The sequence below is a fragment of the Emydura macquarii genome, unplaced genomic scaffold (assembly GCF_026122565.2).
Source record: "Emydura macquarii macquarii isolate MOO-44397 ecotype Brisbane River unplaced genomic scaffold, CSIRO-AGI_Emac_v2 contig_1230, whole genome shotgun sequence".
NCBI classification, from domain to species: domain Eukaryota; kingdom Metazoa; phylum Chordata; order Testudines; family Chelidae; genus Emydura; species Emydura macquarii.
This window is the reverse complement of record NW_027131367.1, coordinates 12,054,367-12,079,640: the sequence shown is the minus strand read 5'-3', so window position 1 is coordinate 12,079,640 and position 25,274 is coordinate 12,054,367. Positions and strand designations below refer to the sequence as shown.

The window sequence follows — 25,274 nt, the reverse complement described above, 5'->3', positions numbered from 1 at the left end:
CGTGGAGCCTCTGTGGGAGCGGGGCGGGGGCTGGCTCCACCCGGGACACGGTGCATCCACCGGGCCAGCTGCATTCTCCCCTCCCCCCACCGCCCGCTCCCGTGCAGCACCAGGACTGCCCTAGCCCGCCCCGCTCAGGCCTGGGGGGGATCACAGCCCCTCCCCCTGCGTGCGCGTTCCCGCGGGCCGCCGCCGTGCGTGCGCTCGTGCCCGCGCGTCTGCAGGGCTGGCTGGCTGGCGCGCCCCCGCCGCGGCGCCCGGCCGGAATGAAGATGGTGGCGAGCGCCCGGGTGCAGAAGCTGGCCCGCCGCTACAAGCTGGCCATCGCCAGCGCGCTGGCCATCCTGCTGATCCAGGGCCTGGTGGTGTGGAGCTTCAGCAGCCTGGAGGAGGACGAGCGCGGGGCGGTACGGGGCGCAGCCGGGGGGGGAGCGGGGCGCTGCCGGGCGGGGGAAGGGGGCGCAGCCGCGGGGAGCGGGGGCCGCTGCGGGGTGCGATGAATCGGGGCCCGAGGAGGTGGTGGGGGGTGTTACAGCGCGTTAGGCGCTGGTGGGGGGGCTGCTGGGAGGAGATGGTGCATTGGGCTCTGGGGTATCTGCTGGGGGGGCGTGCGTGAGGGGTTGGGGGGCTGCTTGGGGGGGGACCGTGCGTGAGGGGTTGGGGGGCTGCGGTCGGTTCGGGCCTGGGGTGACGGTCCCAGGGGGCGGGTGATGGCAGAGCATTTGGAGCCCCCCCCCTCCCCGGGGGTCGGACCTGGAAATGGGGGCTGTAAAGTGTTCGGCGAGGGAGGGTCTGATCTCGGGGTGGGGCGGGGGGACTGCAGCGTCTCGGGGTCCGGGAGCTCGGCCGTGGGGTGTGGAGGGCGCGCTCGGGGCTGGGGTGTCTGACCTGGACGCTTGCTGTGGTGGTGCATTCGGTCTGGACGGGGGTAGATGGGGTGTTGTTGCTGCTGCGTGTGTGGATCTGGGGGGTGCTGTAGTGAGTTGGGGTAAGGGAGTAGGGCCTGGCCTGGAGTGGGAGTCCGGCGGAGGGCGTGTGTCAGGGTGCGTGGGATCTGGGGGAGGTTCCAGTGAGTTCAGACTGAGGAGGTCGGATCTCCAGAGCAGTATTCCCCTATGTTGCCATATAGATGGAGGATCAGGTGCAGCGAGACTGTCCGGATTCAGGGCTCTGCTGTGAGACCGGGGTTGTTAACGGACCATTCCTTGGCATCCTGCCTTTCCGAAGCAAGGGGAACGTTCACCAGGAATCTTGTTCTGAGAGGCTGGTCTGGGGCGGAATATTTGTATGCATCACGGTGGCATAATGATGCCTTGAATTACATGTTGCCCTTCATCTGAAATGTTCAGAGTACTTTACGAAGCCGAGTAAGCCTCCTCGTCCCCTTTTTACATATGGGGACGTCGAGGCAAGGGCAGGTGAAGTGGTTTGCCCAAGGTCACCTACTGAGCTGGCAGGGAATAGAAACCAGATCCCTGGACCATATTGTCTCATCCTGTAGGGCACTCATTCATATGGGTCTGTTTATTACAGGCATGTAGACTATGGCTCTGCCTGCTATATCTGGTCAAACCCAGTTCAGGTCAGTAGTGACAAAATGCCATTTCTGTCAGACATCTGTGATTGAGTTGATGGTCTCGGCGCAGTTTCTCATGGCCCCAGGTCTGCCTGACAGCTGAGACCCTCGCTGGCCGTCTCAGTTGAGAAGCCCAGAACTGTATGGGCCATAGAGACTTAACCGACCTCTTCCCCCGTTGGACACACGACTGAAGCATATCTGGGTCAGCATAAGGAAGTGCTTGTACTTGTGTTGTCTGTTGTGTTCCTGTTCTACAGCTGATTAGAGGCTCTCTGTCCAGACCTGTCAATCCAGCACCATTTACAAGTACTGAATTCATTGGGGGGGGGACCATATACTATGAGTTAGTGGTAAGATCTGGGCTGGGGGAGATTTGAGGGAGGGCAGGCTGATGAATCGGATTGTGCGACAAGGGTGGAAGGTTTGAGCTGGGGAACATGGGTGCACACTGCTGTTGTATTACAATATATCCGCATTCTGGGGGTAGCTGAAATTAGAAAGTTGTGATATCTGTGGGGCATTAGGATTCCACCTTTTCTTTATGGAATGGATTTCATGCCTTTTCTGGTGCTTGGTGGGATGATAGGGATGGGGAAGTTTTCCAGGATTCCCCAATTTTTCACGGGACTAGCAAAGATGTGGTCAGCTGCCCTTGGGCACTGGGTAGAGAGGCAGGAATAGTTGCGGGATCTGGGATGTAACATGAGAGATGCAGGGAGTAAAGTATTTTTGGAAGGTAAACCTGGCCTAAAATTGCCACACTCCCAGCAAATCTCACTTCTAGCCGTGTGTGCACTGTTGTGAGTGATGCTGGTTGGTTTGATGGGTGGCTGGATGGGAAATGAGACCCCCTTCTTGTGCTGCACCTACCATGCATTATCATTGCCATGTGCCAGAAAACCAAGTGGCTTCTGCAGCCCTTAAGGCCCCAAAAGACTCCATTGAAGCTATGGAATAAATGTTGGTGAAAGGAAAAACCTCCCATGATACTAAGACATTGTGGGCCATGGGAGGCAGTGTGGGGGAGAGAGACTGGGACAGAATTAGGAGCCAGGAATTCCTGACCTGCAGACCTGGCTCTACGACTTGCTCTCTTCTTAGCCAGTTAATGTTTGTGAAGCACTCTGAGAACTCCCTAGTGTTAACATAACTGTGTCTGTCAGTCTTGTGCCCTTCTTCAGAAAGAAGTGTTTACTCACCATTCCTTCCAGAAGCCTCTTCTCTTGGCTTTTAAACTTGGTTGGAATTTACCTGATTCCCATACAGCCCTTCCCAAAATCAGACTGGGAAATTGGCAGGTTTTGCCGATGCTCCGGATCATCTTGTCTGGAAATGTGAGTTGTAGTCTGCTTGTTGGTCTGATGTTATGGGCATTAGGGCACAGAGGAAGCAAAAGCCATCCTGAGCCTTTGCTCAAAACCTGAACCTGCTAGCAAGTTCCAGAGGAGTTCAGTTAACTTCTCTTAAAAACTAGCTTTTCACTTTCACCCACCTCTGCTCTTCCTGACTGTGGCTGGAATGGGAGGAGCCAGAATACCAAGGTATTTCTGTCAAATTTGGAAGCGACAGAAGGTTTCCCGGAGATCCTGTGCTAGGATTACCAGCCAATTTTGCAGACGTGAAGGACTTGGAGAGTGTGGATCCTTCTAGTTGCTGGTTCAGTTTTCGCTCCCCCCTCGCTAATGAACGTTCTGTCCCAGTATTGCAGGCCCTGCCCACCTCTGCAGTGAACCAGTTGTACTCTGCTTTGGAGACTCAAAGGCTGACAGTAGCCCGTAAAATGCCATGGACCATCTGGAGCTTTTGGTCACTTGAGGCAGCCTTGTCCTTTTCCTCAGGGGTCATTGCATTTGGCTGGAGTTTCTGCAGAAGGCTGCAAGGACGGCTCTGCTGTTATTGCAGCCAAAGGCCAAATGTGAACCAATGTCCCCCCCAAATGAGTCTGAGTTTACCCACTGTGCCATCTAGCTGCTCTCAAAGCAGCTGCTTATAGCTGTGGTTCTTCTGGCAGGAAGCTTCCCCTGATGTCTGTTTCCTCTCTCCTTCCTTCCCAGCTCTTTTTGCTCTGGTTTTCAGAGAAAGTGTCACACAGGGAGGCTCTAAATACAGAACATGAGGGAGGCTTCAGCTGGAGACTTAACATACAAACTGAACAAGATCGCTGGCCTTTGCTGAATCTGTTTGTTCACAGGTCCAGTCCTGCCATCAGAACTGCTTGCTGACGGGGGTAGGCCCACCCTAAAATTGGCTTCATTTTGGCTGGTTTCTCGCTCTCAGCCTGCATAGTAGGGCTGAGGTTAAAGGCAGGGAAGATAAAAGGACCATCATGCATTGCCCTTCAGACAGGCAGCATCTAAAATCCTATCACAATTGTGCCACCTGTTTCCAGTTCCTGGACAGGCCACCTCAGCGTCCACTGTCCAGTGGAGAGCCACTGTCCAAATCCTTCTTGAGATTACAGGGTTCTTCCTCTGTGCTTACAGCTGGAATCTGATCTCCTTTGTGTGTGAATGCCCTGTTAGCAAGGATCAAGGTCTTGACCTGCAGGTCAGGCACGCAGCATCCTGCAGACCCATATGGTTCTCTCTTTGAGACTTGCCGTGCTCATGGAAGGCGCTGGTTTGACAGCTCTGGGCGCCGTGGGGCTCTCTGTCCGCAGATCGGGTACTGTACAGCACTGAAAGCAGCAGTGACAGCTTCCTCCATGTCACCTTGCCTGTGTTCACCCCTGGTGGGAACACCTGTAACCTGAAAAGTTAACTCAGCCTCCATAGCATGTGCAGTCCTTGGGTTTCTGTGCAGGGGCTAGCCACCGGGGATTGCAGTGACGACTGTCCTGATGTGGGTATCTGTCTGCTAGGAACTGGGCCAAGGCGAGCTCCTTTCACACGAGCTCCTGAACAGCCTGGGCTATGTACAAACTGGTGACTTACAGATGAGAAGCTGTGTACCCTATTCTGATTCCCTTTAAGGCTCCCCGTCCCGTTCCCCACCCACTGAGCATCCAGGCCTCTCAAGTATGTATCCTTCTATGGGCATCACACAGCTCTCTGGATTATTATATTTAGTTGGGATTCCTCCAAATTGCAGTTCAAATGCAGCTGAAGTATTACCCTTAAAGTCACAGTCTGCCCGTGAATGCACATACAGCATTTCCCATCGCGTTTGCTGGGGACTGTGTGTACACAGCGCGATGGCAGGGTGGCCCCTTTAGGCTAGATCAGATTTGAATGTGTGGAAAGCTTGGGTAAGCCACAGAATAGCCTTGTAAATGCGGAGGAGGAATTGTGATTTGGGAAAGGTCCATTATGTCTGATTCATTTATTTAATCTTCCCTCTTGGCTTGATGCTCCTCAGTCCCGATGGTTAGAGGCTGTGACTAACCTGGGCGTTCGTATCACACCCAGCACGGTGAGATCTGGAAAAGCTGCCCCTGAAACAGCGTTTCTCAAAAGTGGCCACGGTGACGGCGTGTGGCTGATGGGCCTTTTCTTGCAGCCACAGCCTCCTGGGTGGTGATTGGGGGAGGGGGGCAAAGCAGCGGCCCCTTCCCCAGGTCCTCCTCCTGCCCCCCTCTGGAGCCACAAACGCTGGAGGAGCAGGCAGCCCGTGTGAGTTCCCTGCCGTCCTGGGGGTGGTAGGGCTTGGGCTTCCGGCTTCAGCCCTAGGGCGGCAGGGTCAGTCCCCCAGTCGCAGGACTTCAGGCTTGGGTCCTGGGCTCCGGCTGTGTGCAGCAGGCACTGGCCCCAGCTCACCACTCCCCCCATCTCCTCTGTCCCCCTGCTGTCTCCGTCTCCAGGCTTTGGCCATGCACTAGCAGATGCTGGCCTCAGGCTCACCTCCCCCATCACTCCTGGCCCCTGCTGTGTCCTCCGGCCCCAGGCTGTGGTTGCAGGGTGCCAATCTCCATCTGTAGGGCTCTGGGCTCCAGCCCCGGACCTGGGACTCACCACTCCCCCTTTGTCCCTGACCCCTGCTGCCTCCCTCAGCCCCCATCTATGCCCCCATTTCCCCTAGCTCCCCACTACCTCCCCATCCAGGCCTTAATTTGTCCCCCAGCTGGCCTAAGTCTGCTGCTGTGAGAAGTGCTTGTTAATATCCCTTTTCACTGCCTCTCAGCTAGCCAGCTGATGTGAAAAGTGATATTAACAAACACTTCACAGCAGCAGACTTACTAACTAGCAAGTCTTTTAAAAAAAAAAAAAAAAGGGGGGGGGGGGGAAGAGCACGCAAAAGAAACAACAACAAAAGACAAGAACACGCAAAGCCCCTTATTTGTGTTTCTGTTCTGTTTGGGTCCAGCAAAGAATAGAGACAACTGGACATTATTTTTGTTGTTTGATCTGAAAAAAACAAAACACCCTACATAAATAAATTACAATGAGTTGGACGTGTATATGTGCATATTTATTTGTTTTTCCTAAATTTAATTAGGTATTTTAGGGAAAAGTGTCAGTGTGGCCCCGGAGCAGGAGTTGGTGGCCACACTCTGAGACCAGCACAAACTGTGCTGTGTGAACCCCTGCTCTAAAATGTCCTTCTCTGTCGGTGCACCTCAAACGGTTGCATGGATCTTCTCCAAAGAGCTTGCTGCTAAAGAGACGCACCTGAGTCCATTTTAGGTATAAGATTTAGAGGTTCAGAGTTGCATAAATAAATGGGAATTGGGTTTCCAAATGTCCCAGGCAGCTTTGAAAAATTTCAGCATAGGATTTTAGTTCTTTAATGAACGCTCCCTGCCCCCGTTTGTATTTTATCCTTCCCCCACAATGACTGCAACCCAAATGCAGTGACATCACAGGATACTTAGAAAGCAAAATGGATCAGTCCTGATTTCATTGCCCAAACTGAAGGAAAAGCAGAAAATAAAATTAAAACAGTTGGCATCCGTGCTGAAAAGTAAATTTTGGATTTGAAAATAAAAATTACTTTAAATCGTGGTGATGTTCGTAATCCAGGTGAGGAAATGAGTTTGCAGATGATTTGCCGAGAGGGCCATTTTCCTTTCATTATAAAAACGCAAAAGGCCCTTTCTACAAACATTTCTGCATCAGAAGCTAGCAGCCATTCTCAACGGAAGTGACGTATTTGTGAACTCCTTGAAGAAATGAGGAGCAGAGTTGAATTGCTCCCCTGGTCTTACCATAAGCAACTTGTTCTGCCGCCAGAACCCCCCATGAGGAACATGGGTCTGGTGAAGGTTCTGGAAGGTGAATAGAGCAGGTGTGCCTGGGCTAGTAAATGTCTTCTGTGATGGATCTCCAATCCTCATCTAATAATAGGTTGTATCATGGGGATACGTGTTTCAAAACAGGCCGATCCAGAAGAAGGAGGGGCACAAATTAGTTGTGCTACCGATATCAGGACTTGTCAGGAGCTGTAATTCTTATTAGATTGCAGGAGTGTCTAGAGGCCCAACCTGAGATCAGGGCTCTGTTGTGCCAGGTGCTGCACATACAGATATTAAGAGAGAATCCAGCCCCAAAGCGCTTACAATGCAAATAGGCTAGCCAGACAAAGGGGAGAGGTGGAGCAGAGTGATTATCCCTTTTGCTATTCCCCCATACGCAGATGATGATCAGAAGGGAATGAGAAAAGGAAAATCAATCCTTTGAAGTAACAAGTTGCAACAAGATATTTATTTCCTAAATCATTTCTCCACTGCGGTATCTTTGTGCCGCTCTGCAGAAGCGGAGGAGAGTCCCTTGTGGGCAGTTTCCATGCCACGCAGGATTTTGAAGGGAGCATGTATATACCTGGGTGAGGAATGTGTTAGAAACGTGCCCGAGAGACCGTCCCTTTGTCAGCGCTTTCATTGTACTGATCTCACTGGTAGCATGGGTCGTGGTATGTCCCAGCACCAAGCTCTCTGCTCATTTACACTGCGGTGAGGTGGGCTTGGGTGTTGAGGAGGAAATCTAGATCCAACAGGTAGGGGAGATAACAGGAGAATGACCTACTGGCAAGCTCTAGAAGTTGCTGCCCGGTGGAGATGGGGCAGATAAACAAGGAGCTCATTCTCCTGGGAACCTCGCCAAATATGCTGCAGAAGTTTTAAGTACAGCTGAGTGATGTAACCGGAGTAATTCTCGTCCTTTTTGCTTGCTGGCTGGGGTGGAGGGATTACTTCAGTATGGTTCAGTAATTAGAGTCTGCTGAGTTCATTAACTGGCAGCTGGAGGAAGGACAGGGGTATTTCCTCCTCTTCCTGCTATTGGGAAGGGGAGCTGGGCACGCTCTGTCAGCCAGGGGCCAGACCACAGGCTCCTTCTGGGAGGGATGAATCCGACTGGAACTATGTGGTGGCATTTCGTGAGGTCGGTGCTTCGAGCCCGGGAGGAGAAGAGGGAGAAGTGAGGAGAGCAGTGGACACTTGTCTCAGCAACGTCTCCCCTCCCCGCCGTGTCACGAGAGCTCCGGTTTGCATGATACGAAAGACAGTTTCGTCCTGAAGGATGTCATGGGTCGGAAAGTGATAGCGAGGGCCGGGGTGTGGGAGAGTGAAGGGAGCATGGCTGGAAACAGAGACGTTTCCACAGATGCTGCGGGGAGTTGAAATCTCAGAGTAAACAGAATGACTTTGCTCCTGATGCCTTGAAGGGGAAAAGGAAAATTAAAGCCAGTCTGGGCAAGAAGTTCTGCAACCTGCCCTGCACGCATTCCTCTGCCTTGCCTTCATCCCCGCCCAGTTCCAGGTGTGTCTCCTGCCCTGCTTGCTGGGTGCCAACGTTTTCTCTGGCCTCCTGGAAGCCCACGGGCAATCCTGCCGGAGCGCCAGCTCTAGAACGTGGGATGGATTTGCTCTTCACTTGTAATCTCTCTCTGCTCCTGTGACTCTTATGCAGAGAAAACAGGTTTCTGACTCCCTGAGCAGATGGGCCTGTGAGGTGACTAACGCACAGCTCTCTCTGCCCGTTCTGGGCTCTCTGCGATACGGGCTTGGAGTGGAAGAAGGGGACGTTTTCAGCCTTGCTCACGCTGGTCTCGCGGAAGGAGCATGGCCAAGAGATGCATGTTAGAACAGCACCTCCGATCTTCAGCTAGCCGGCTGATCCCTGCGTGGCGGGGGAGCAGCCCCGCTCACAGAGCTGCGTCGTTAAACGAAGCGGTTTGTTGATCCAAGCGGGACATCGGCTCTGTATTTCAGCTGACCTGGGAACGGATGTGTGCACAGCCAGGGCCTGGAAGCTGCATGGGTTTCCAAGCCCCCACCTTTGTGCACCCTGGTCTGTCTCGGGTTGGCACTTCCCAGCGTCTGCGCCGAGTAAGGAGGCTGTTGAAGGACACCGCTTGCATCTGTTCAGTCCCTCGCCCTGGTGATGAACCAGTGTGTCGGCTCAGCGATGCTCTTCCCGCACAGCACGCCCTCTGACGGGGGCTGCCCTACTGTAGTCTGGGTCTCTGGAGGTACCTGTCCCATAGTGCCCAGCGCTGTTGGTGGGAGATGCGGCTTTGGGGTAATTTTCAAATGCAAAGCAGTGCCGTGTGGGGTTGCACGTGGAGGACTGGCTGAACTGGGGCAGCTGCAGCACTTCAGCCTGCCTGTCCGTGCCCTTATCAGCCAGACCTGAGCTGATCTGACTGTCAGGTGAAACAATCGATGCTTGTCAAATGCCGGGACAGCTGCTGTTAGGGTGGACTTGAGGCATTGTCCAGGCACTGCAGGCTTCAGAGCGTTTCAGCAAAGGGCATCAGCAATGCTCCTTTGTCTGCGGGAGCCTAGGAAAGCGTGTCCAATGACTAGCTGTGACTCCCCCAGCACCTCCGAGCTCAGTGGTGGAGCCTTGGGAGGTCTGATTCGCCCACGTTCTCTCGCTGTTACACCCGCAGTTGTTCTGTTTTATTCAGACTTGGTCATTTCCTCAGCACAAGAAGCGTTGCTGCCAGAGGCGTTTCTCCTGTCTGCACCCTGCACCAACATCCCTTCACTTTGCCCCATGGTTGGCCCCCGGCCTTCAAATGCTGTACAGCTGTCGAGACCTGACGGCCCCTGCACTCTCCTGCTGCTTTAGCATTCACTGGAGAATGGCCAATGGGCGTCTAGTTTGGTTCCTGTCTCTGGCAATGGCTAATATGGCAAAGCAGAGAGATTGCCGTGGTTCTGGCTTCACAACCATGCAGCCCCCTCCCGTTTTCACCACCAAACTTCACCAGCATCCGGGAGCGATGCCCTCCTCTCCCCAAGGCTAAACGGTGTCTGCTAATCAACCGGCCTGGCCGAAATAACTCCGGGTAATTAACCGATTCCATTACTCATCAGCTTGGCTCCTTGGCAGAGCTTGCTGAGGGGATTTTCAAAGCAGCGGGAGATCCCAGCTCCCTTTCAAACTCCCAGATCCCAGCTCACAGACTAGCTTCTGTGCACCAGAGCTTCTGAAGGGAGTGTGATTGATTAAAGCACATGGGTGCTAATCTAGCATGGACGCACTGTGTGACCTTAGACACAGAGATCAAGTACCTGGCCCTTTTCCACGAGTAGAATAACAACCCTTTGACAGGGCTTTGTACCTGGGATCTCACTGTGCATTTGGCGAGGGTGGCCTCCCAGCCCCTCTTGTGAGGCATGTAACTAGCATTATCCCCATGTAGACTCATGGACTTTAAGGCCAGAAGGGACCATCGTAATCATCTAGTCTGACCTCCTGGACGTTGCAGGCCACAGAACCTCATCCAGCCACTCCTGTAGTAGACCCATCTAGTGTCTCCTCTCCGGCTGCTGGAGATACCTGCTAATAGCAGTCACGGATGGACCCTCTGCCGTTGTAGACAATCTTGTCGTATCATCCCCTCTAGACATTTACCAATCTCAGTCTTGAAACAAGGATTTTTGCCCCTGCTAGTCTGCTGGGAAGGTTGTTCCAGACTTCACTCTTCTGGTGGTTAGAATCCTTCATCTGATTTCATGTAAGAAATGAGGAAACTGAGGCACAGTGAGAGTTGACTTGCCTGAGGCCCCCTGGAAGTCAGTAGTTGTGTTAGCTAGGAATAAAATCCATGCCTGCTGGCTCCCAGCCCTGCACGCCAGCTCTGAGACCACAATGTATTTATAGTGCGTCCAGCACAGCGGTTCCTGAATGCCTGCCTTCCCTGGTCCCCGCCTCCCGAGGAGATTGTGAGGGGGGTTTAATGTTTGTACGGCACATGGAAAATGCAATTGCTATTTATGTGCAAAGTTCTGTTGCTCTTAGTGCTTGGAGAGGAAGGAAGGGCTTGTGGTTAAAGTCTTCAGCTGGGACCCGAGAGATCTGGGTTGTGTTCCCGGCTCTGCCACAGACTCCCAAGCCTCTGTGCCTCCAGTCCCCATTTGTACAGTGGGGATAATAGTATCTCCTTTGTAAGCTCTTCTCCTCCTCGCTGAGGGCAGGTCTACACTGCACACTTCAGTCTAATGGCGTCACTCAGCTGGAGTTACTCAGCCCATGGGAGAGTGCTCTCCCGTCGTCTGAGAGCATCTGCCTCAGAGACGCTCCAGCGGCACTGCTGCACATTGGTAGTGTGCGTAGGCCAGCCCTGAGCATGTGTACAGCACCTAGCACAAGAGGGGCCCTGATCCCAGCTGAGGCCTTTAGGGGTATGTCTGCACTGCACTGTAAACCCAGATCTGTGGGACCCACACTTGTTGAGTTGGTGTTTCCAGGCCCGTGCTAGAGCATCCACACTGCGTCGTAAACCTGGGCTTGGGTGTGGGACCCCAGACCTTGCCCTTGCGTCCACGCTGCACTATGCAGATCTTCTGACTCGGGTGTGCAACTGCAGCTGCGTCCACACTGCAGAACGACAGGGCTTGGACTCAGGTCTCAGCGCCACTCCCCTTGGTGGGTCCTAGGACCCAGGTCCTGAGGACTTGCTGGCCCGAGTCAGACTGATTTGTATGTGGACGCTAGGGGAGGTTGGGCTCAAACCTGGCTCTAAGTAGAGTCAGTGGAGATGTACCCTAGTGTTCCCATGGCACCTCATAATTCTAATAACGAGAGCAGGACACTGGCTGTTGGGGCTCTGGAATTCTGTTCCCAGTTCTGCTACTGACTTGCTTTGTGACCTCCGGCCTGTCACTTATCCTTGGCTGTCCTAGAGCTTTATCTCAAGGTCGCGATTGATTGTCTCCCTCCTTCTCCCCCCATTCCCAGCACAACCATCCCTCGGTTGTGTAGGGCTCCTGGCAGAAGTCAGTGTAGCCGTGCCTCCGTTCCCCTGTGTATCAGTGGGACTGGACAGTATTCACTCCCTTGCAGAGGGGTTAGATAAGCGAGTGTCTGTAGCCTGTGCTGGGGCGGAAGGCTGTATGGCCGGGGGAGCTGCTGCTAATGATAACGAGGCTGTTGCAAGCGTGCGTGGGGAGAGATTTCGGGATGCACAAGTTAACGTTTCCCTTCCTTTTGTGTCTGATCAAACTTGGAGCAGGGACGGCAAAAAAAGGCCAGGCTGCCCGAAAACAGCGAAGGCTCCAAAGATTCGGACAGCTCGGCCGGTCGGCGGGGCAGTGTGAACCGAAAGCACGGGCGGTGGAAGGGCCGCCCGGAAGGCCCTGGCGTGCTGGTGGCGAAGGTGGTGAGAGCCGTCACCGTGAAACACAAACCCGGGCGAAGGCTCCCCGTGGCGCTGGACTCCTTGAGCCGGAGGAACTTGACGGACCTGCATGGGGAGGCCCAGTTGGCCGTCTTCCAGCACGGCGACACGGGCAGCGTGGAGGGGGCTCCCCAGCCCACCGAGAACAGCTTCACCCCCAAGTGTGAGATCACGGGCAAAGACGCCCTCTCGGCGCTGACGCGGGCCGTCACCAAGCAGTGCCAGCAGGAGATTGCCAACGTGGTGTGCCTGCACCAGGCAGGGAACCTGATGCCCCGGGCCGTGCCCCGGCACTGCCAGCTGTCAGGTGAGTCTCTCCGAGCTCCCAGAACAGCCTGGGCCTCGGAAAGACGCCCTGTTAGTGCGCCCCAGCCCATCGTTGCCCTGAATCTGGTGCGGGGGGGGAGAGCCGAACGTCCTGCCATGCACCATGTGCATCGGCTGCCCCTTGCCTGCGACGAATGCCTGGATTAAGGAGGCAGAGATAATCCGATCAAAGCTATGCCAGCCTGTTAGCCTAAGGAACCTCCCTCCTCAGCGAGGCTAGTTTCTCCGGGTGGGTTCGCTCGCAACTGCAGGGATGCAACGGAAAATCACAGATGCGGCCCCCAATGTTCCTGCCTTGGGCCCCCTCCCCCATTGTTAATCGAGAAGATTGTCCCATGGAGATGATGCATCCCGGCGTGCATTTTGTACTTAGTCAGTGTCCTGGCCCTGGCGGATGGCGGGATTTATAGTCCTCCGAGCCCCCCTCTTGTAGTGGAGATGGGGGTGATTGCAGTCTGCTCTTCTTGCGGTCAGGTGTGTCCCTGGGGCTTGTGGCAAGATGAATTTGCAGCCCTAGGTTGGGAATGCTGCAGCTCGGGGGCTGAGCAGTAAGAGAACTCTGTGCTGCCCTGGGAGAACAGCGGGCAGAGGGAGCTGGAGTGATGGCCGCTTCCCTCCCTCTCCCAGGGAGAGGGTGAGCTGAGCCCGGTGTGCATCTGCTCTCTGTCCCGCAGGGAAAGTCAGCCCCGTGATCCAGTGGGACGAGAGCAGGATGCACCAGACCTCTGCGAGCAAGCCGGTGCGGATCGCGTACGTGCTGGTCGTTCACGGGAGGGCCATCCGCCAGCTGAAGCGGCTCATCAAGGCTGTGTACCACCAGCAACACTTCTTCTACATCCACGTCGACAAGGTAGGAGATGGGGGGGGGTGTGGAGGCGGGGGGAGGGGAGCTTCGCAAAAGGTCACGCAGCCGTGGAGGCTGTAGTAGCTGTGGAGTCAGTGGAGGACGTGCCTGAGGTAGGCAGGAGGCAATTGTAACGATGCCCCTGGCTGGATCGTCTGCAGGGACCCGAACCTTGGACTTCAGGGTCTGAAAGCACGAGGCGCTGCTGTTGGAGCTAAAGGATCCACTCCATTAGCTAGGTGGCAGAGCAGGGTAAGCCGCTGTACATAGTCTAGCCAGTAGAGGGGGACAGAGAGCCCCGCTGTGTTAGCGTGGGTCACGCATGGCGCCCGCAGGCGTGTTCGGGCTATGGTGATGGGTGAGCGAGTGGCATGGCAGGAGGGAGAGAGGGAAGCAATTGGGTGCCGGGGCAAAGAATCCTGGCTGTAGGGCAGCAGTTGTGCAGGAGGGGGTGGGGTGGGGAGATGGGCACTGGAGGCAGCACAGAAGGCAGCGTGGGGAGGGGAGAGATGGAAGGTTTGGCAGGGAGGGCTGTGTCAGTAACGCGCTGTGCTGGGGGGCACGGTGCCATGGACGTTGCAGGAGAGGAAGGTCTGGCTATGTTCTCTTGCCCCCCCCCCCCCCCCCCCCCCCCCCGGGTGTCCTGTCACCCCAGAGGTTTCTGCTCCTACAGGGCACATTCCACCTCGCCCGCCCCAGTGAGCCTGCAGCAGACGCCCCGCCCCAAACCTCCCTGGCCTTTGCTCTCTAACGATCCCTCCTTCTGGATTGTTGCCAACAGTTCTCGGGGACTCTCCACCTCCCCCATCCCGGAGAGAAAACGAGCGTTCCCTTCCTCCTCCTCCTGGTTCCCCTCCCCGGCCCTGACAAAGTCCAACTCTCATGCAAAAACACTGAGACAGAGGCGAAACGCCTCCCTGTCCCATAGCTCGTAAACCACAAGTGAGCCGAGTGGCTCAGCTCTTAGCGCACGCAGCCGAGATGGCAGGCGAGAACGGCAGGTGTTGCAGGGGGATTTATTGCCCCCGGCGCCCAGTGGTGTCCCAGCCTTGTAGCCCTGCTGCCAGCAGCCCAGTGGAGAGGGGCTGTCAAAAAGAGCCCATTGTCATCTGCGTGAACAAGGGGCTTATTGCAGGATGACTGCTGCCCTGGCTCTGCTCGGCGTTGCATCTCTGTCCTCCTCAAATTGCTTCCGTGACCTGTCGGAGGGGCTTTGGCTCCCCCAGCAGGACGGGTTCCGGAGCGGGGCCAAGGTGCCCTGGCAGCAAAGAAGTGGCTGAGCCTTTCTGGGTGAGCCCAGCGGGCTGTCAGCCCAGCTCTCTGCTGAGATTCGGAGCCTCCCCAAGCGTGACTGCAGATTAGAGCAGGCCCAGCTGAGTAGGAGGCAGGGCTCAGCGGACTAGCAGGGGCCAGCACAGAAACTCATCATGAAGGCAGGCTGGGGGGCACCGGGTACCAGGCAAAAAAGACTGAAGTACCGTGCAGGCAAAATGTATGTAGTGTTTAGAGCAGGAGCCGGGACCCCTGAGTTCTGTTCCTGCCTCTGTTGCTGATTCACTGTGAGATCTTGGGCAAGTCACTGAGTCGCTGTGTGCCTCGGTTTCCCCACCTGTACAATGGGGCAGTAGCCCCACCCCCGTCTTGGTGAAGCTCTCGCAGGAGGATGCTGTGATTCTCCAAGGCACTGATTAGCTCTGGTTGACGTCAGAGGGAGCTTTAGGTGCTCAGCACCCCAGTGAATCAGGGCCCATGTAACTGGGCGGCACAGAGCTGAGTCCCACCGTTGCTGGGAGGCAGTGCTCTGAAAAGCCCAGTTGCACACACAGTTCCTGAGCTGCAGCCTCTGCCCTTGCAGCGCTCCAACTACCTGCACCGCGAGGCCATGGAGTTGGCCCAGCACTACCCCAACATCCGGGTCACGCCCTGGCGCATGGTCACCATCTGGGGCGGCGCCAGCTTGCTGAAGATGTATCTGAGCAGCATGAAGGACCTGCTGGAGGTGACGGACTGGCCCTGGGACTACTTCATCAACCTGAGTGCCACTGACTACCCCACCAGGTCAGCAGCGGGGAGAGAGGGTTTCCGGGGCCGGGGGAAGAGAGGCAGGAGGGAAGGAGCTGTTTGCTGATGTAGCACCATGGAGCTGGAATCTCAGCTCCCCGCCGGATCTCCCCCCGGAAGACAGTGGAGATGGCCACTGCTGGCTGGGAGTGGAGGTGGAAAGGAGGAGAGAGCTGAGGGGCAAAGAGGGGTGCAGACGGAACCCACATGCCCTAGAAGGGAGGGAGGAGAAGGGGGTCCGGGGAGCCTGTCTGCACTGACCCTCCAGCTGGTGGCCAAGTGTGGTGAGGGGAGGCCCAATGACAGCTGTGGGCACAGTGCGACCAGGGGACAAGGGCAGCTCCGGGCCTGATCCCCCTCTGCAGGAGAGCCGAGGGTCTGGCCGGGAGAGCGGGACCTTGGCTGGGAGTTTATCCTGTTCTGTTCCTCGCCCTCTGAGTGCGCAGTGGAAATGCGAACTCATTCTGCCCTTATTCGCCCTCATTAGGCGCCAGACAGCCGAGAAGGCGGATTTGCAGCTCTGCCTGTCCGCCAGCTTTTGACCTCGGTGTCTGGTGGCTGTGGCGATCACAGCCTGGCTGTGTAAGCACTTAGCCCTGGCGGCTCCTGTTCCCACACCCTTAACGTGCTCTCGTTCATATCGCTGCTCCCTGCAGGACCAACGAGGAGCTGGTGACGTTCCTGTCCAAATACCGCGATAAGAACTTCCTGAAGTCTCACGGCCGAGACAACGCCAGGTAACCTGGGGGCGGAGGCAGAGCTGCTGGGAGATGAGCTTGGGGGTGGGGCAGCATGGGGGGTGAGAGCTGAAAAGAAGGGGGCACTAGGACAATGAGACCAAGCAGCTGAGAGAACAAGTCCTATCTCCATGCAGCCCTGTGTAAATCAGCATTTGCTTTAATGGGGCTGCCCGGAGTCACGCGAGTAGAGGATCTGCCTCTGCACCGTTAACCTGGACCTTGTCACGGCGTCCTGGGAAATGCCCCCGCTCCTGTTAGCGAGGTGACCTCTCCGCCGCCGGGCCTGGGTGGCTCTCCAGAGACCACGCGCCCTTGACTCCACCCCATCTCTGCACAGGTTCATTAAGAAGCAGGGCCTGGACCGCCTCTTCCACGAGTGCGACTCCCACATGTGGCGGCTGGGGGAGCGGCAGATCCCCGAGGGCATCGTGGTGGATGGTGGCTCGGACTGGTTCGCGCTGACGCGGAGCTTCGTGGAGTACGTGGTCTACACGGAGGATGAGCTGGTGTCCCAGCTGCGGCAGTTCTATACCTACACGCTTCTGCCAGCCGAGGTGGGTGGGTGAGGAGGTTGCCCCGTGCCTGGTGGGGGGCTCAGGGCTGGCTTCACGGCAGGGATTTGAGTCTCTCCCGGTTGTATCATGTTCCTCCTCTCGGGAAAATTATCCTGCCTTGGGGCCCGATCCGATTCTCGTTGCCCTGGTTGCTAGTACGGCTAATAGCACATTGGGCTGCATTAGTAGGAGCACTGCCAGCAGATTGAGGGAAGTGATTATTCCCCTCGATTCCAGACTGGTGAGGCCTCATTGGGAGCATTGTGTCCAGTTTTGGGCCCCCCACTACAGAAAGGATGTGGACAAATTGGAGAGAGTCCAGCGGAGGGCAACAAGCGGAAGGCTGGAGCACATGATTTATGAGGAGAGATTGAGGGAACTAGGCTTGTTTAGTCTGCAGAAGAGAAGAATGAGGGGGGATTTGATAGCGGCCTTCAGCCACCTGAAAGGGGGTTTCAGGGAGGATGGAGCTAGGCTGCTCTTGGTGGCAGATGACAGAACTAGGAGCAATGGTCTCAAGTTGCACTGGGGGAGGTCTAGGTTGGATATTAGAAAAAACTTTTTCCCTAGGAGGGTGATGAAGCACAGGAATGGGTTACCTAGGGAGCTGGTGGAATCTCAATCCTTAAAGGTTTTTAAGGCCTGGCTTGACAAAGCCCTGGCTGGGATGATTTAGTTGGGGTTGGTCCTGCTTGGAGCAGGGATTGGACTAGATATCTCCTGAGGTCCCTTCCAACCCTCATCTTCTATGATTCTATGAAGTCAAAGCTGCCAGCGGCTTTAATGACAGCAGGATAAAGCCCTCTAACTGCTTTGCATTGATGTCCTGCCCTTGGAAGGTCCTTTGCGTGCGTGTGTGAGAGAGAGAGAGAGTGGAAGCGGCGATAGGCATAGAGGAGGGTGTGTGATGGGAACGGACGGCGGAAGTTGGGGAGACCCAGCCAAGCACAGAGCTGGAAATCTGCTGCATTCCCCATCACTAAGCTCACCCCTGGGGCACTCTGCCCTGGCGGAAGTGACAGGCTGTCACTGGTGGTGAGCAGGGCAGGCTCTGCTGCCGACCCATCTCAGTTACACGTGTTAGGTGCCTCCAGCCCCTGCTCAGTGGCTCTCATGGCGCTGAGTTAATGTGGAGCTGCCCCAGCTGGACCAGTGACCGTGGAGCTGCCGTCGGCAGGTTCTGCGTTTCTGTCTCCTAACGATGTCTCAAAAGCAGCGAGCTGCCCCGCAGAGCCAAAGTTGCTTTGTGTTTTGGCTTTGACTTTCCTGCCTGCCAGCACCCTGTGCAGAGGCTGGCTCCAGCTCTGCCTTTTCCTCTTCGCCCTCCCCGGGAATAAAGGCCCTGCAAGCGGAGCTTCTGCAGACTTTTCTGGGGATGATTCTGGAGGCTTAATGGACGCCAGCTTTGCTCGCTCTTCTGGAGCTTTGCTGGCTCCATGGGGCGAACGGGAGCCAAGGCGTGTCTGGGTCAGTGATGTGCCATCCAGGGTCTGATTCCCCTTGTGCAGCCATCGAGACCTTTGCAAAGACCTTTGCACAGGTGTCTGTGGCTGCACAGCATGTGGGGCAGGGGAGAATTGGACCCACAGCAAGCAGACGTGCTGAATGAGAAAGTGCTGTTTTTTGGCGGGTTTTTTAAGTCCCTGTTTTAAAACTCTAGCCACCTTTTGTTCGTTGCAAAGACCCACAGATATGAGCAGCTGAAGGGGCGTGAGGGGCTGGTTCTGGGGCACATGCCTGGAATCTGCCGAGCGAGTTGAGGCGTGTTCAGAATCAGACCACCCCCTGGATCCATCACAGGAGGGAGCCAGCTGGGAATCCCAGGGGTTTGCAGACAGGAAATATTAAAGGCTTTTGTCCCACTGAAACCCGCAAAGCTCTGTCTGTTTAAACAGCTGATGCTGGAAGTCTCCTCCTGCTGGGATGAGGCACAATGGGGTGGGCGGGGGGGCAGGGGGGCCGGGCTAGCAGTGATCTCCATCATCGGGGCTTGCTCCGTTGCTCATTGTGGGTCCTGCCTTTTCCTCTGTCTGCGCAGTCCTTTTTCCACACCGTCCTGGAGAACAGCCATGCCTGCGAGACCCTCGTCGACAACAACCTCCGGGTGACCAACTGGAACCGCAAGCTGGGCTGTAAGTGCCAATATAAACACATAGTCGACTGGTGCGGGTGCTCCCCCAATGACTTCAAACCTCAGGACTTCCTGCGGCTACAGGTGAAAATGACCCTCCTCTCCCCCGTCTCTTTCCACCCTGCCTGCTTCTCTCCTCTCACCCCCCCCCCCTCTTTTGTCTTACAAGCAGTTCCCTTCCCAGTCCTAGATCTCCTTCCCTCCCCTCCATACAGATCTAGTGCTTGGGCAGCAGTCCCTCTTGCCTTCCTCCATAGGCTTTGGTTAAGCAAAAAAGTCATTTTTTAAACCTTAATTTCTATAAGGAGGAATGTTGTTAAACCTGGTGCTGATCTGTCTCCTTGCAAACGTGAGGCTGACCAGGACAGGCCAGAGAGCGTGTGAAGTAACACATGCAGTCATCCCAACTGCAGTTAATCTCTGCTAACTGTGCACTAAAACCCTGCTTCGATGTGATGGAAGGTCCTGATCCTGCAATCTGAGCCACTCAGGCAGAACTCTGCACTCACACAGAGCCTCCCTGGAGCTCCAGGGGGGCAGCGGAGTTCACTGGTGGACTCCTAAATTGGTGAGCGAAGTGATGCAAATAAGACCTGTCAGTAATAGGCTTTTCCAAGATATACCGTCCAGTTACAAATATTTCTGGAAAACAAACTGATCTGCCCTTCGAGGAACGTTTTCATTGATTAAGTTGGGAAGAATTTTCATTCATCTAATTCATGATTTAGGCCATTGACTCTTTGCTTGTCTCTTGGCTTGTGCGGTAGAAATTGACTGGTTGAGATTGCTGCTGTTTGTCAGCTTCTAGTTAATGTCTCTGCCGCTCTAGCAGCGGTGGGTTGCCAATGAAATCGGGAATGCCCGTCTCTTTTCAGCAACTCTCCAGACCCACGTTCTTTGCCAGGAAGTTTGAGTCGACGGTGAATCAGGAAGTTCTGGAGATCTTGGACTCCCACCTCTATGGTAACTACCCACCCGACACGCCAGCCCTCAAGGCCTATTGGGAGAACGTCTATGACCGTGTGGACGGGCTGAGCGGGCTCAGTGATATCATCCTGACTGTGTACACGTCCTTCTCCAGGCTAGGGCTGCAGAAAGTGACCTCATCCCAGATACAGAAGGCGGAGAAACTCTGCAGGTAGGAGATCCTGAGATCCCGGATCTGGATTCCGAGTAGTAGGGTCACCTCCCAGCACTGTGGGGTTGTGAGCATGCTAATGGTGTCTTCTCTCTAGATTTGAGGCCCAGGGCTTCCCATCCAGCGTGCACCTGTATTTCTACGACGACCGTTTCCAGGGTTACCTGGTGATGCAGGAGGTGCAGAACTCTGGGACTGGGCAGGTGGAGTCTCTGGAGATGTGGCTGATGTTGCGAGGGGCTCTGAAGCTGGCAGCTCACGGAGGACAAACTAACCGATTACAGAACCTGGAGGTAGGATACCTGTGCACTCCCGTCTACAGCCGTGGCAATCCCTCTCCTTTCCAGAGCTATCTGAACCCTCCAGCTCCCCCATTTTCCCTTGCACTAACTTTGCCCACCCTGGATTTATCTTAATTTTGAAATCAAGGTGGGATATTTTTCTTAAAGATCTGCTCTAGGAATTATTTGGGGGAGTTCTGTCTAGGGCCTGTGTTAAACAGGAGGTCAGGCTAGATGACCATGGTCCTTTGAATGTATGACTATTAACAGTGAGTGAGGCGGGGACGGGGGTCAACTGGAGATTGCCTCTTTAGAAAGTCAAGCCCTTGCCCGGCAGTTCTGCATTGGACTTGGGAGCGACTCGCTGGAAGGGAACGAAGAAGAAAGATTCCAGGGTGGAAATACTGAGCCAGGGAATTGGGAAAAGGCTTCTTGGGCAGCAGCAGGAGCTGAAGCCCCCTGGGGAAGGCTCTGGGGCTATCGCTGCCCGAATTTCTGAGTTTGTTCCTTTGTCTTATGCAAGTGTATTTCTACAGCCACCAGCTCCTATAAGGCAGGCAGGGAGAGCGGCTGGGATAACAGCGCAGGGGTAAGCAGGGGTTTCCTGTGGGGAGCTCTGCTGGAGCCGATAGGAGGCTGTCCAGGGAGGGTGCAGGAGAATGCAACCTGGCACTCCAAACCCATTGGCTGGGCCATCCTACGCTCAGGCTCTCAGCAAGGGAAATGCCCTAGGTAGGGTGGCTGAGGCAACACACCCCATTTCATGAGGGGCGGGGCTGCGAGCATGGCTGTTTTCTCCGAATGTTCAAGCCCTGCTCGCTCTGTGACCCAGCCCAGTCTGGTGGGCGAGAGACCGTGTTGCCTTTTCCTGCCAGGCCGGGGGCACATGCTTCGAAGTGTGATGTAAAAACAGAGGTGGCCGGGGCCTCCTAACCTGCAGCCTGCTGCCCGACTTCGCCCTCCCTTCCTCCCCTTGCAGGTGGGCACGGAGTGGGATCCCAAGGAGAGGATCTTCCGGAATTTCGGGGGCCTGATGGGGCCTTTCGACGAGCCGGTGGCCATGCAGAGATGGTCCCGGGGGCCCAACCTCACCGCCACCGTGGTTTGGATTGACCCCACCTACGTCATCGCCACGTCCTATGACATCACTGTGGATGCGGAGGTGGAGTTCACGCAGTACAAGCCCCCTCTCAACCGGCCCCTACGCCCCGGTGTCTGGACCATCCGCCTCCTCCAGTTCTGGGAGCCCCTCGGGGAGAACCAGTTCCTGGTGGTGCCACAGACCTTCAACCGCAAACTCCCTGTCGGGAAAGGTAAGGGGGCTCGGGGGGTGGCTGCCTTCTGCCAGACACCTCCGGGGATCAATTGTACCTGGTGGCTTTTCCTTGCCCACTGAAAACCACTGGGCCTATTCCACACAGGCCACCAAGCAGCTGCAGGTGGGTTGGTCTGGGCTGGGAGCTTAGGATTTGTCTACATGGCGAGTTACTGCACAGCCAGCCAGTGGACACTTCTAGAGGGCAGCGAAAACCCCGCAGCACCCCACGCTGCCTGCTGGGACTTTCACTGCGCCCTAGCAATGTGCATCGGGGGTATTTCTACCCAGCAAGTCCGCGCGCTGTCGATTCGCCCCCTGGCTGGCCGCGCAGGAACTGGCTGTGTGGCCGCGAGCTGAGCTGCCGTCCTGGTGACGGATCGAGCCTTCGCCACCTGTCACGGGGGGAAAACCTAGAGTCATTCTCTCTGCTGGTGGAAATGAAGTCAGGCTTGCTCCAGCCATTTAGGCCAGCAGAAGGTTTGGTCCTGCAGAATCCACGTTGGCTTGAGCTGCCTTTAGACATCAGAAAATTGCCCGTCCCCAACAGAAAAGGCCGTTTTTGTGAAAAGTTCTTACCTGGGAAATGTTTGGTTTTCATGGGGAGGGGGCAACTCTTCCTCTCCCCCACCCCCCTCGTGACCAGTTCTCCATGCAGCCATGGCCCATCCAGTTGTTGAGGAAACCAACCAGCTCCATACAAAAGCCAAGTGGAAACGTGGGCCGGAGAACTCGGCCATGTGACCTGTGGCTTCCTCAGACTGCAGGTCCTAGCATGCCCTGCGCCATCTTGTGAGCCTCTTCAGTCCGCCCCTCCACTCCCCCCGGGATCTGGCCGTGTGTTGGGGGTGGTCTCTTCTCTTCTCCATGTGGGTGAGGCACGGGCCAGGGAGAGGATTAGGAGATGAGTTGATGAGTGCCTCTCTGCCCTGTTGAAGGGGATGGTGGGAGGAGGTCTTTGGGGACCGTGTCCGTCTGTCTGTCAATCACCTCTCCCTCCCTCTGCCTTTTGCCCAGATGACAGCAGCTGGTTACACGCTGGTCCCCCCCGCAATGAGTACATGGAACAAAGCTTCCAGGGCCTGAGTGGGATTTTGAACCTGCCGCGCTCGGAGGAGGTGGAGAAGGAGGCTCTCCGCAACACGCAGCTGACAGGCAAGGCGCTGGAGGACTGGACGGACAGCGGCGTCGGCAGCTTCTGGTCGGTGGCGGGTGTCTGCGTGAGCGGCTCCTCCAGCTGCTTCTCTCTGGAAACCTGCAGCAAAACCTCCTGGAGTTCGCTTTCCCCAGACCCCAAATCAGAACTGGGGCCCATCAAAGCTGACGGGCGACTAAGGTAGCAGGGGCAGCCTGGGGCAGATCAAATGGAACAAGGGAGCGTCCCCCATGGCGGACGTGGGGGGGAAACGCACACGCACCCCCAGGGGGGGATTCTCTTGACTGTCGTCCTGTGAAATTGCACCTTATTCACTCGGGGAAGAGAGAGAGAGGAACCTTCAGGCTGCGGAAAAACTTTCCCATTTCATTTTGGGGAGAGGTGCGAGAACAGGAGTTCCTGGGCACTGAGTGGCCAGAGAGAGCCTGCGGGGTGCCCGCCATCAGGGCAGCTGGAGGAGCGGTGTATTTATTGAATCCCTGCAGGTGTGACTCAGGTGTTCGGGCGGGGGGAACCTGGGTGATCCGCTGGCTCTGCGCTAAACCCGGCACGTCCTCTGCCCTGCCCCCTCTCCATCCGTGGCTGAATCTCTGCGGGATCAGGACTCCTGCTGCTGATCTTCCACATTCCTGAGCAATTGCTGGCAGAGAGCTCTGGGGACAAGGGTCCATGGGGAGCACCAGAGGCAGGGGCTGCCACTCAGTGGGTCCGAGTCCACCCTGCCCGTGTCCTTGGAGGAGCTGCTGCTGGCTTGATGCCTGCATCTCATCCCCCTCCACCCTGTCCCCTTAGTTTGTATTTTTATAAATATATAGATAAAAAATATATATGAAGCAAAGTGCAATAGCGACAAAGGGCCCCGCTGGCCAGGCAATCTGTGACTCATCTCCCCTCCACTGGAATGTACTTTGGGCTCTCTGTGGTACTGGAGGGTGGGGGAGGGAGTTGTTTTATTTCCTTGTGATGGCTGCTGGGAATCGAATCTTGCTGTCCCTGGGCGAGGGCCCTGTGTCAGGCGGGTTCTCTAGCAACTGAGTGCCAAGGCTCCCTGGAATGGAGCCGCCAACTGTGCCAAATGTTCGCACGGACTGGTGTTTCTCATGCAATGGCTGGAGCCTGGGAATGGGGAATGGAGCCGGGCTCACCCAGGTCACTCCTACTTCAAAGGCTGAAGTCTGATAGGTCCCCGTTGACTCCACCTGCTTGGAGAGCGGCTGCAGGGGCTGGGCACTGGGACTTACTGCTCCCATCCAAAAAGGCCCAGCCAGGGCTGCTGCTTCAGTGGATGAATTAACCCTCCCGCCCCTATAAAGCATCTTTCCTTCCCCAGACGGGTGCTCAGTGCTGTATCCTGTTAGCCCAGTCCCTGGGCTCGGTGTCACTTTCCTTCCCCTGGGTTGGCAGAAACCTCCAACCTCTCCCCATACCTGCCATAGCTTCCACAGCGAAGAGCCACGGGTTCGAACAGCTTTGCCCAGCCCCTCCCTACTTCCTTCCCGTTCAAGCCTGTGACTAAAGCAGAGAAGTGCTAGTTTCCCCCTCTTTCATGGGGCCTAGAGACCAGTCCTCAGAAGCTGCCCAGATACTACTGGGATGGGGGCCTTATAAGCCACCTAGGTGAAGACCTCCTCCAAGGCTTGAGGACTGGGCTTCCCCACACAACATTCACGCCATGTAACCTGTCTGCAAGGCCCCCTTGCACATGAAATGTCACAACCTGAACCTGTTTGGTTCGATTCCTAACCCTGGGCTGGTCTCGGCAGGTGGGTCCCAAAAAGCTGAGACCCCTCTTGAATTCTCCCAGTTGAATGGTGATGACAAGATCTGGGGTTTGTCGTTTTCGAGTTGTCCAGGCAAATGGTCCAAGATTAATTCTCTGGCCGAGGAGCAAGCCTTTGTGTGCCATACTGAACTGCAGAGAGGACGCACAGACTGACTGAGTCAGGTACTGCCATTGCAAAGGAGCTGCGGGTGGATGCTGTTCAATGGGAATGAACCTGACTTTCAAAGTTCTGATCCAGATATGAACTTACCCAGCATTCAGGGATGTGCTGATGGGGGTGGGGTGTTGATTTGACCCATTCTAGAGCCAGGGCTCGCTTGTGTTTCTCCAAAACCTGGGGCATGTCTGGATCAGAGGGGATGAGCTAGGTTCATTTCTGCTTTTAACTTGATCATCTCCCCGTCTCTGGTTTAAGTGGGGTGAGGGGGATGGTGCTGAACGGGACGTGGTGGAAGATGAGTTCCTTCTTTAGTCCAATGGGGTTCTCCAGACCTCAGGTCCCCTCTGGAATATCCCAGTGGGGACTGACACTACACCTGTGCCTATGCCTCACCCCCTCTGTTCCCTGGCTTGTAGCTGGGCACTTGAGTCAATGGCACTATGCCTGGGAAGGGACTCGTCCTGGAACGTGTTCTGTGTTCACAAGTAAACTGGTGTGCTAGGAAATAAGTGGGAGAAACGATGCAGGACTTGGAACCTGTTCCAAAGAGGTAACGCTGAAAGCTTTGTGTCTGAAGCATTATGTAAAGTTGTCTTAAATATGCAACACCACCACAAATATAGCTGTATCTCTATGGCA

The 25,274-nt window shown here is 55.7% G+C and overlaps 1 protein-coding gene across 1 annotated transcript; it reads left to right on the top strand.

Moving 5' to 3' along the window:
* The first annotated feature begins 216 nt into the window (after window positions 1-216).
* Window positions 217-25,274, top strand: XYLT2 (xylosyltransferase 2). The gene is made up of 11 exons (XM_067547493.1): window positions 217-407; window positions 11,981-12,452; window positions 13,147-13,322; window positions 15,172-15,374; window positions 16,034-16,114; window positions 16,455-16,671; window positions 18,710-18,886; window positions 19,678-19,940; window positions 20,038-20,233; window positions 21,201-21,534; window positions 22,554-25,274. The coding sequence occupies exons 1-11, from the start codon at window positions 267-269 to the stop codon at window positions 22,874-22,876; spliced, it is 2,583 nt and encodes an 860-aa protein (XP_067403594.1). The 5' UTR covers window positions 217-266; the 3' UTR covers window positions 22,877-25,274.

Excerpts from the sequence above, each read along its gene's own strand:
- XYLT2 (XM_067547493.1), top strand. The coding sequence starts at position 267 with ATGAAGATGGTGGCGAGCGCCCGGGTGCAGAAGCTGGCCCGCCGCTAC. Across the intron at positions 15,375-16,033 it reads GCCACTGACTACCCCACCAG|GACCAACGAGGAGCTGGTGA; the intron begins GTCAGCAGCGGG and ends TGCTCCCTGCAG. Across the intron at positions 18,887-19,677 it reads AGGACTTCCTGCGGCTACAG|CAACTCTCCAGACCCACGTT; the intron begins GTGAAAATGACC and ends GTCTCTTTTCAG.